This window comes from Rhea americana, unplaced genomic scaffold (assembly GCF_003343005.1).
Source record: "Rhea americana isolate MKP2758 unplaced genomic scaffold, rheAme1 scaffold_498, whole genome shotgun sequence".
NCBI lineage: Eukaryota > Metazoa > Chordata > Aves > Rheiformes > Rheidae > Rhea > Rhea americana.
In genome coordinates this window covers 29241-38508 of record NW_028186643.1, presented here as the reverse complement: position 1 = coordinate 38508, position 9268 = coordinate 29241, and the positions used below count along the sequence as shown (strand labels likewise).

General features: G+C 57.1%; 2 protein-coding genes across 2 annotated transcripts in view; both read left to right on the top strand.

Moving 5' to 3' along the window:
* The first annotated feature begins 290 nt into the window (after nucleotides 1-290).
* On the top strand, nucleotides 291-6774 carry DDX41 (DEAD-box helicase 41). Its single transcript, XM_085317323.1, has 17 exons — nucleotides 291-356; nucleotides 456-554; nucleotides 665-824; nucleotides 904-978; nucleotides 1360-1420; nucleotides 2056-2192; nucleotides 2465-2537; nucleotides 2716-2869; nucleotides 3004-3140; nucleotides 3390-3552; nucleotides 3658-3789; nucleotides 3979-4050; nucleotides 4393-4489; nucleotides 5374-5523; nucleotides 5663-5734; nucleotides 6033-6143; nucleotides 6359-6774. Exons 1-17 carry the CDS (start codon nucleotides 333-335, stop codon nucleotides 6493-6495), a joined length of 1854 nt encoding a protein of 617 aa, XP_085173449.1. The 5' UTR covers nucleotides 291-332; the 3' UTR covers nucleotides 6496-6774.
* A 99-nt stretch (nucleotides 6775-6873) lies between these two features.
* The window catches only part of DOK3 (docking protein 3), a 3998-nt gene continuing 1603 nt past the window's right edge, over nucleotides 6874-9268 (top strand). Inside the window, exons 1-2 of the mRNA XM_085317324.1 lie at nucleotides 6874-7358; nucleotides 8864-9157. Coding sequence (XP_085173450.1) covers nucleotides 7302-7358; nucleotides 8864-9157 — 351 coding nt within the window. The 5' untranslated portion in view covers nucleotides 6874-7301. The remainder of the gene's footprint in view (nucleotides 7359-8863; nucleotides 9158-9268) is intronic.

Sequence of the window (9268 nt, the reverse complement as noted above, 5' to 3'; positions counted from 1 at the left end):
CCCCCCCCACCGCCCCGCAGGTGCCCTGCTCCCTGCGCTGCGGGCAATGACCGTTGCTGGACTCAATAAAGAACTTTTTAATTTTTTATTTTATTTAAACCCAGCTGTTTGGTCGTTTGTTCCCGCGCTCGGGGGGGGAGGGGGGAGGAGTGCGGTTCGCGCACTCCGGCGAAGTTTGGCCTTCGAGGCGGCCCGTCGGGCGGTTATTTCCACCTCCGGCTCCCGTCGCGCGCGGGGACGTTGCTAAGCGACAGTACCCGCCCTGCGGCCGGCACTTCCGCCGCGCGGCGTTTGCGTCCGGGGCGGCGCGGCCGTTGCGTGGAGACGGCGCCATGGAGGCCGCTGCCGACAGGAAGGTAGGGCCGGGCCGCTCCGCTCCGCTCCGCGCCGGGCCCGCTCCGCGCCGGGCCGCGCCGCTGCGCACCGACCAGGCCTCACCTCGCGTGTCCCCACAGAGACAACGGGAGGAGGCGTCGGAGGCGTCGGGCCTRTCCGGGGAGGACGACGACGACTATGTGCCCTACGTGCCCGTCAAGCAGCGCAAGCAGCAGATGGTAACGGGGCTCCGGGGGGCTCCGCGGCGGCGGCCGGCCGAGGGGAGACCGTGCATTGCCGTCGCGGTGTGGGCCCTCTCCCACCGCCTGCCCATGTCTTTTTCTTCCAGCTGCAGAARCTGCTGCAGATGCGGCGGAAGGTGGTGTCGGAAGAGGAGCAGAGGGACAGTGGGAGCGAGCAGCGGGGTGATGAGGATGATATCCCTCTGGGGCCTCAGTCCAACATCAGCCTCTTGGATCAGCACCAGCACCTCAAAGAGAAGGCGGAAGGTAGGGAGACAGCTGGCAGCAGGGCCAGGTGGCTCTGGGGCCCTGAAACCTTCTCACTGTTTCTCTGATTATTCCACAGCTCGGAAGGAGTCAGCCAAGGAGAAGCAGCTGAAAGAGGAAGAGAAGATCCTGGAGAGCGTGGCAGAGGGCCGAGGTGAGCTGTGGGAGCTCTGTGTCTCTCGCACTGGTTTCTAGAGCTGTCACTGCAGCAGGGAGTCCGTCAGTTGCCTTGCAATACTTGGCGATGTTTACGTGCAAGGATAGGAAAGGAAACCACAGCAAAATCTCTCAGTATGTATTTGACTGTTTAACTTAATTTGAAGACTTTGTCATTGCTAGTTCCTAGGTGCACAGACACACCAGGCTTGCAGTACCTAGTATTTCTGTGCCCAGAAGTGCTCTCTGGGGTACTGCTGTTTTTCAGTTGTCTCTGAGCATGGTCCCCCAAACCTTTGCCCCGAGTACTACTTTGCTGGAGTGCTATGTGCCTGGAGATAGATAGTTTGTACTGATCTTATTGGGTCTGTTCTTGCAGCTTTGATGTCAGTGAAGGAGATGGCGAAGGGCATCACATATGATGATCCTATTAAAACCAGGTATGTTTTACAATACAGACGTTGTCTTCCTGAAAACTTCACTTCCTTGCAGCTGAGGAGAACTATAAGTCATGCAACCTGCTAGATTGATGGCTGCTCTGTGACCACTGGTTCTTCTGGTGCTGCACTAGTTGGCATCTTACCACAGTATGTAAGATCAAAGACTATCAGGTCATTTTAGATGTTATTTTATGTACGGTAAGATGGTAAGCTTTACTAGGGTACATCTATGTTAAGCTCGAAGGCTTGAGCTAGATTTTCAGTTTTTGGAGAACACTAAGCTAGAGAAGGAGACTGAGAGCCCAAGGAGCCAACACTGCTCAAGGCCCTGCAGTAGCAGGCAACTGGTGAAGTGAGATGCGTCCAAAAGATTTTGGCACATTACAACCATCATCTTTGGACTGTTTTCAGTTGTTGGCTTGGGACTGCTTACTTGCTTTCCGGAGAAATTTTAAATGTGTGRGACAAGCTTGGATCTTCTGCGTGCTTGCACCATGAAGCTTCGTGGGGTTACCTGCTTTCCCTAGTAGAGCATCAGACCCAGGCTTAAAGTTCCCCGGGACCTTGGCTGGGGTCACTGACTGTGGAGCGCCAGGCTTGTTCTTCACCGTGACCTTTTCCTGTTGCCTCCACAGCTGGAGAGCGCCTCGTTACATCCTGGGCATGTCAGAGGCACGACACGATCGTGTGCGCAAGAAGTACCACATTCTYGTGGAGGGAGAGGGCATCCCCCCTCCCATCAAGAGCTTCAAGGAGATGAAGTTTCCAGCAGGTGGGCTAGGAACGGGAGTGTGGCTGGAAGGGCAGGGGAGCAGAGTCCTCATGGGACACTCACCGTGGCGAGCAAAGCTGACAGATCTTTAATACTGCATTAATGAGATCACAGCTTACATTCAGGATGGTAGTCATGTTTCCTAAGCTGTCTAGCTGCTGGCCTGGGGTGTATTTATCAGTAGCGGAAGAGCTGCTTTTGAGAAATGAGCTAGGAGGAAAGCAGKGGAAAACTTCAGTCTCTGAACGTGCATGTTGGTTGTTTTCTGACAGCTATCCTAAGGGGCCTGAAGAAGAAAGGAATCCAGCAGCCAACACCCATACAGATCCAAGGCATCCCCACGATGTGAGTACTCTGTCCCAGTGTGGCGAGTGTTCTGTTCCCTACAGCCTACCTGGCGGTGTCAGCTAGGTGCTTTTCCTGTTGATAGGTGAAACTCCCTTCACCTTGCACGCAGCCTGCCCCGCAGATCTGAGCTGTTCTGTGATGTTCCCACTCACACTCAGCCCTGTATCCTTGACAGCCTCTCGGGAAGGGATATGATTGGCATTGCGTTCACTGGCTCTGGGAAGACCTTGGTGTTCACGCTTCCTGTTATCATGTTCTGCCTGGAACAGGAGAAGAGACTGCCATTTTCCAAGCGAGAGGGCCCCTATGGACTCATCATCTGTCCCTCTGTGAGTGTGTTGAGGCACCTTCCTGCAAGGGTGCAGTGAAGCATGGCAGGAAGCTTTTACTGATGCTCAATGGGAACAAATGCAACTGCAAGGGGATAAACAGAGTGTGGGGATTAATGGTTTTCTGTCTGCAGCGGGAGCTGGCCCGGCAGACCCAYGGCATCATAGAATACTACTGCCGCCTGCTGCAGGAGGACGGGCTGCCCCCGCTGCGCTGTGCCCTCTGCATTGGGGGCATGTCCGTCAAGGAGCAAATGGAGACAATCAAACAGTAAGACTTAGTGTTGGGCGCTGGAGTTGTGCTCTTTTTTTCTGTCAGGGAACTAAGAACTGACATCCAGGCTGGCCTGGTGGGTGGAGGYGAGGGCTTGGGGGGATGTTACTGGCCTGCCGGCCCACAGCACGAGCTCTCGAGCGAGGAGTGTTGGTACTGAACAGTTGCACCTTGAACCTTTCCCTGCATGTTGCTATGTGGGGCAGGAACCTGAGTGTCTGACTGTGGCCTTCTTTCGTCTCACAGTGGTGTACACATGATGGTGGCAACCCCTGGCCGCCTCATGGACTTGCTGCAGAAGAAGATGGTGAGCTTGGACATCTGCCGGTACTTGGCCTTGGATGAGGCTGACAGAATGATTGATATGGGCTTTGAGGGGGACATCCGTACCATCTTCTCCTACTTCAAGGTACTCAGCTGGCATGATACAAACATCCTACCCTGGGGCTCGGTCCCTGCATCTGCCCATTTGAATGAGAGCTAAATCCTTGCTTGTGCTATGTTCCCTGTGCAGGGCCAGCGGCAGACCCTTCTCTTCAGTGCCACAATGCCCAAGAAGATTCAGAACTTTGCCAAGAGCGCCCTGGTGAAGCCCATCACTATCAACGTTGGGCGAGCAGGTGCTGCCAGCCTGGACGTTGTGCAGGTGAGGTAGTTGGGTGCTCCCCTATGTCTGAGAGGGAAGCCGGTGCAGTTTACAAGGGCACTTGATACTTCTCCTTGTCAGAGAGCTGGGCTTCTTGGCCCTCCTTGGCAACYCTCCACGGCAAGTCATGCAACACCTGCCAATAGTTGTCGCTCTGTCTCCCTGACCTGTCCCTGTGCTTGTTCCTAGGAAGTGGAATATGTGAAGGAGGAGGCCAAGATGGTGTACCTACTCGAGTGCTTGCAGAAGACCCCGCCACCTGTGAGTAATGTGCTCCTGCTGCTCTGGCAGCATGTCTRGGTCTGTGTGGGTGCACCTCAGCCCAGGCGCATGGATGTAGCAGACTGCTACATCTGCTACATATCCCTGAGCAGGCAGTGGGGATGTGGTGTTGATGTTGCAGGGCAAAATTCAAGGCAGTGCCACATATGGGGACAGGTATTCAAGTGAACCATACTCTAGGTACGCTCTTAGGCCCAGAACTATCATGTGCTTTGTCTGTTCATCGAGAGGGAGGAGGTTTCTCTAGAAGTTGTGCTGGTTTCTAGCAGTACAGGCAAGCAGAAGGGCTATTCTCTTTCCATGATGCCTCTGCTGTGGCAGGTACTGATCTTTGCGGAGAAGAAGGCGGATGTTGATGCGATCCATGAGTACCTGCTGCTCAAGGGTGTGGAAGCTGTGGCCATCCATGGAGGGAAAGGTCTGTGAGCGTATCGGGAGGTGTCGCCTGGGCCTGCCCAGACAGATGTTGTCCTGTCTCACCTTACTCCTACCATTGTGGTGCCTGAGTACAGCAGGTCCCAACATGTAGCAGTTCACAATGGTTTGAGGAAGGACCATGGCAATGTCAGGAGCACCTGGGAATGTCATGCCCTTCTGGGTGGGAAGCAGGGCAATAGCCAAGGTGGAAGCAGCTGTGGTCATATGAGATGGTTCCCTCCTGTGAGGGCGTCCTTCACTAGCACAGGAGGCACGAACACAGCGCAGCTCCCACATGGCTATCTCTAAATATCTCAAATGCATTTYGGGTCTTTGTGCACAGATGCATGTGCCTGATTGACTAGGTTAGCTTTGTCTCTGGGGCTGTTCCTTTTGCGCTCTGCTCTGTCTATCGGGACGGGTGAGTTCACCTTGCCAACCTGCTTTTATCGGCTGAGCTGTGTGTTGCCACAGTGCTGAGTGGCACTGTGATCATCTGAGGGAGAGCTAAGCCCACGGAGAGCACAGGGTCCTGTGCACATTGCCTTAGCCTAAAAGGCAGAGCCTGGGAGCAGCTGAGACTTCTCATGCCAGGCCCCTGCTGCAGGGCTGGCTGAGTTTGTAATGTAGTGAGGCACACAGGGCTAAGCTGCATCTCTGTGCACGGAGCTAGGCATCTTTCTCWGCCTCAGTGGATGAGGCAAGGGAGGTCAAGGACGCTGCTAGTGATGGACCTGCGTGTCCATCCCTATTTAGGGAAAGGATGTGTATATTCTCTCAAAGTGGGGGAGCTTGAGCTGTGAGTGATGCTTGGCCCTGAGACCATAAGACTCAATAGGACTGGGAGCTGTGCCCTTGCTGATTTTCTGTGCTGGTCCATTGCAGATCAGGAGGAGCGGACAAAAGCCATTGAGGCCTTCCGGGATGGGAAGAAAGATGTCCTTGTTGCCACTGATGTAGCTTCCAAGGGCCTGGACTTCCCAGCTATCCAGCATGTGATCAACTATGACATGCCAGAGGAGATTGAGAATTACGGTGGGGAGTGGGCCCTGGGTGGGTGCAGGCCAGCAGGACTCTGTGCTTGTCCTTGCAGCACCTGGAGCGGGGCTGTCTCTTGCTGCTGCATTGCCTGGGCTGCAGTTACGCAGGCCTGAACCTGTCTTTTTCACTGCAGTTCACCGCATTGGGCGTACAGGCCGTTCAGGCAACACYGGCATTGCTACTACCTTCATCAACAAGGCCTGTGGTAAGAAAATGTGTGGGGCTGGGCTGGGGCCTGCCTAGGGGGCYTGTGCAGTGGGCTGCAGGTATATGAGGCGATGGGACAAAGTCACTTGCTTCCCTGAGAGCTGCCTTTGCCTTTGCAGTTGTGGTTTTCCCAAGCAAGCGAGGTGTAGTCATTAGTGTTTGTGGAGGGGAGATGGTGACAGGAGACAGTGCTCCCTTGCCACCAGCTGGCCTTGAGGACCTGCAGGCCATCCTTCAGGGCACTCCTGTGCTGGGCCTCTGCTTGGGCTGCATCTGATCTGTGTCTCTGCCCACAGATGAGTCAGTGCTCATGGATCTGAAGGCTCTGCTCTTGGAGGCGAAGCAGAAGGTGCCTCCTGTGCTCCAGGTGCTGCACTGTGGGGATGAGACCATGCTGGACATTGGAGGTGAGAAGGGGGCAGCAAGTCTCCCATCGCTCCAGGCTCCCAGGGCAGTTCCTGCCTCGCTGCTCTCTGGGTGCCTGCCTCGAGACTGTCATTGCCTGGCTGCTTGGATGGCCCGGTGCTGCTTGCAGTGTGGGAACTGCAGGCATAGCCCCTGGGGTGGGGACTGCTCTTCTGGTGCGGTGTGTTTCTCCCTGACCTCGCTGCTCCCATTGCAGGTGAACGGGGCTGTGCCTTCTGTGGTGGCCTGGGCCATCGCATCACTGACTGCCCCAAGCTGGAGGCAATGCAGACGAAGCAAGTCAGCAACATTGGCCGCAAGGACTACCTGGCCCACAGCTCCATGGACTTCTAGCCTGGGGACTTGCTGCCCAGTGCTGCCTCCACCAAGGCTGGGAGAGAGGGCTGCACTTCRGCTTTCTTTGGGCAAACTGTGCTGTCCCAGCTGCCCTCAATTCCCAAAGCCCAGACCAGTCCTGGACTGCAGGCCTGTCCTGCGCTGCTTTGGTCTCTTTTCCAGGCATTTGGCCACTAGGACTGTTGCCAGTTCAGCCTGCTGAAGCTCCTGCTCTAGGAGGAAATGTGATGAACTGTGCTGCAACAGCCCATTACATAAATGGTGTGTTGATATCAAGCGTTARGCAAGCAGGTAGTGGCGCCTGTGTGGCCAGCTGTGTGGCCAGCTGCCTGCTCTCTCCACTCATCTCCGTGGTGGCATACCTGGGGTCTTACGTTGCTCCCCTGCAAGCCTCTGGATTCCTCTGGAACTGTTTCCCCCTGTTCATGTTGTGCACCCTCAGCTGGTGGCTGCCTCTTTCTGCTGTTCTGTGGCCAGGGCAGTTTCTCTGTTACCTTGCAACTGTGCCCTGATGCGGCCAGGGTTGGGCAGAGCATGCTGCRCTCATGTCAGGCAGTGCCCTAGGAGCTTCCTGTGCTCTTGCTGCATGCGTTCTACCCCATTGCCCTCGTGTGGGGGGGAGGGAGGATGGACGCCKCTGGTGGCCCAGCCTGCCCCTCATCCCACACACCAAAAAAGGGGAAGTTGCTGAGAAAAGGAAGTCTGCCCCATGCAGTTGCTTCAGCTGCGGCAGTCACATTTCTCTGCTGATGGTAGTCTGAGTCCCAGATTCTTGCACCGGCTGCCAGGGCAGTGCTGTGCCCATGGAGAGACCTGTGAAGGATGGGATCCTCTATGTGCAGCACAGCAAATTTGGAAAGGTAAAAGGTGGAGGGTGGATTTGGGGTGGCATGCAGAGCACTGTCGTGCCCTATTCTGCCTTGACACTAGGCTCTGGAGGAGGCCTTCACTGGATGGGGGATCTGGGCTTTCTGCAGCCTAGGAAGGGAAGAGATGGAGCCAGAGCCCAAGAGGGTCTCGGGCTCTGCAGGTGTAACAGCAGGGCAAGGTGGCTCCCCCATGGCTGAGGGGACTCGCCCGAGCAGCCCCCTGCTCACACTGACCCCCATGTACAGGGTCTGTCTCCTCGCTTGATCGCCACGCAGTTCGCAGTGAAACAATAAACTCGTGTTAATGAGGCACAGCTCCGGTGCGTGTGCGCAAGTGGGGCAGCAGGGGTGGGAGCCCCTCGCAGCCCGTGGGGGTGGTGGGACCACGCGTAGGAAGTCCCTGTGCACTGAGCCTTTGACGAGTCTGGCCCTGGGGGGCAGTGCTGTGGGAAAAGCCAGCCACAGGGCTGGACCTGCTGCCCAGCTGCTGTGTGCTGGGCCCTTGGGGATGGGCCCTGAGTGTCAAAATCTGGGTACTTTATGGTACCCTGGTAGAGTCAAGCCAGCCCCGTGGAGCTGTGAGATGATGCTTGTATGGCAGGTCCCACCRGCTCACTGGCCATGCCCAGCAGCATCCCTGCTGCCTCAGCAGGGTGGCCGTGCTCCTTCCTACAGCCTGCGGGGTGCGGACAGTTCTCCCTGTGCTCGGTGGACGTGCTGGGCCATCGCTGTGCCTTCAATACTCTCGAGAGTCCCAGAGCTGAGGCGGGCAGACCCCCATGTGAGCAGAGGCTAATGCCCAGCCATATGGGACGTAGGTGGGCTTACAGTGGTGGGTATTTTGGGCTCTGGGTTTGGCCGCATCCGCTGGGGCGGAGGCCCCGTTGCACTCTTAAGGCACATGGGGGGGGGAGCGCCTCCTCTATCCCATGACAGACTGGGAAGGTGCTGGGTACCGCAGAGCCTCCCCTGGGAGGAAGCTAGCTGCAGGGACTAGCTGTGGTTGGTAGATGTGAGGCTGCCTGCAAGAGCCTGAGCAGCTCAAAACGGCTTTAATTTGCATTAAAGTTTGTCCTGAAAACAGCCGAAGAGGCTCAGCTGCAGCAGCAGCRGGCTAGTGCTTGCAGCAGGGAACGGGAGAGCAGGACCCCTGGGTTCCCTCTCCGGCCGGGGGCAGGTGTGACTCACCTGGTGAGCGAAGGCAAGCTCGCCGGAGGGCCAGGCTGGCCGCCCCGCCAAGCTGGTGGCCAGCAGCCCTGGCTTTGGGACCAGCCGGCCTTGCAGGTGCTGGGGGAGCTGTGAAGGCCCCTGCTCGCCACATCCTCCCCAGCATGTGCGGTGTCCCTGGCCTCACCGAGGGTGCGGGAAGGGCATCGCCAAGCACAGGCTGGAGCCCTTACCATGGTGTGGTAAGGAGGGCAGCACTGGCAAGGATGCAGGAGGCAGCRGTTTGCTGACCCTTTTTGCCCCTCATCTGTGCCCTTCCCACACCCTAGAAGTCCTGGAGGAAGATGCGAGCGCAGCTCTTTGCTGCCAGCCCTTCCGGTGTGGCTCGGATGGAGGAGTTTGATGTGCGGGATGATGGCACAGTGCTGGAGAAGTCCTCCCTGCGGAGGTGCGCCCGCCGGGTGATCCGCCTCTCGGACTGTGTCTCCGTGGGGCCCCTCGGTACAGAGAGCTGTCCCAAAGCCACCGCTGCCTTCTACCTCAACACCACGGAGAAGAGCTATGTGCTGGCAGCCGAGCAGCGGGACGAATGGATCTCGCAGCTCTGCCAGCTGGCTTTCCAGGTACYGCGAATTTGGGGTGAGCGGGTCCGCAAGCAGCAGGGTGGGCAGGCAGCACAGCCAGGACCCCTCTTGCCCTGCCTGTAGTCCAGGTGAGCTGGGGGGGCTGCTGGG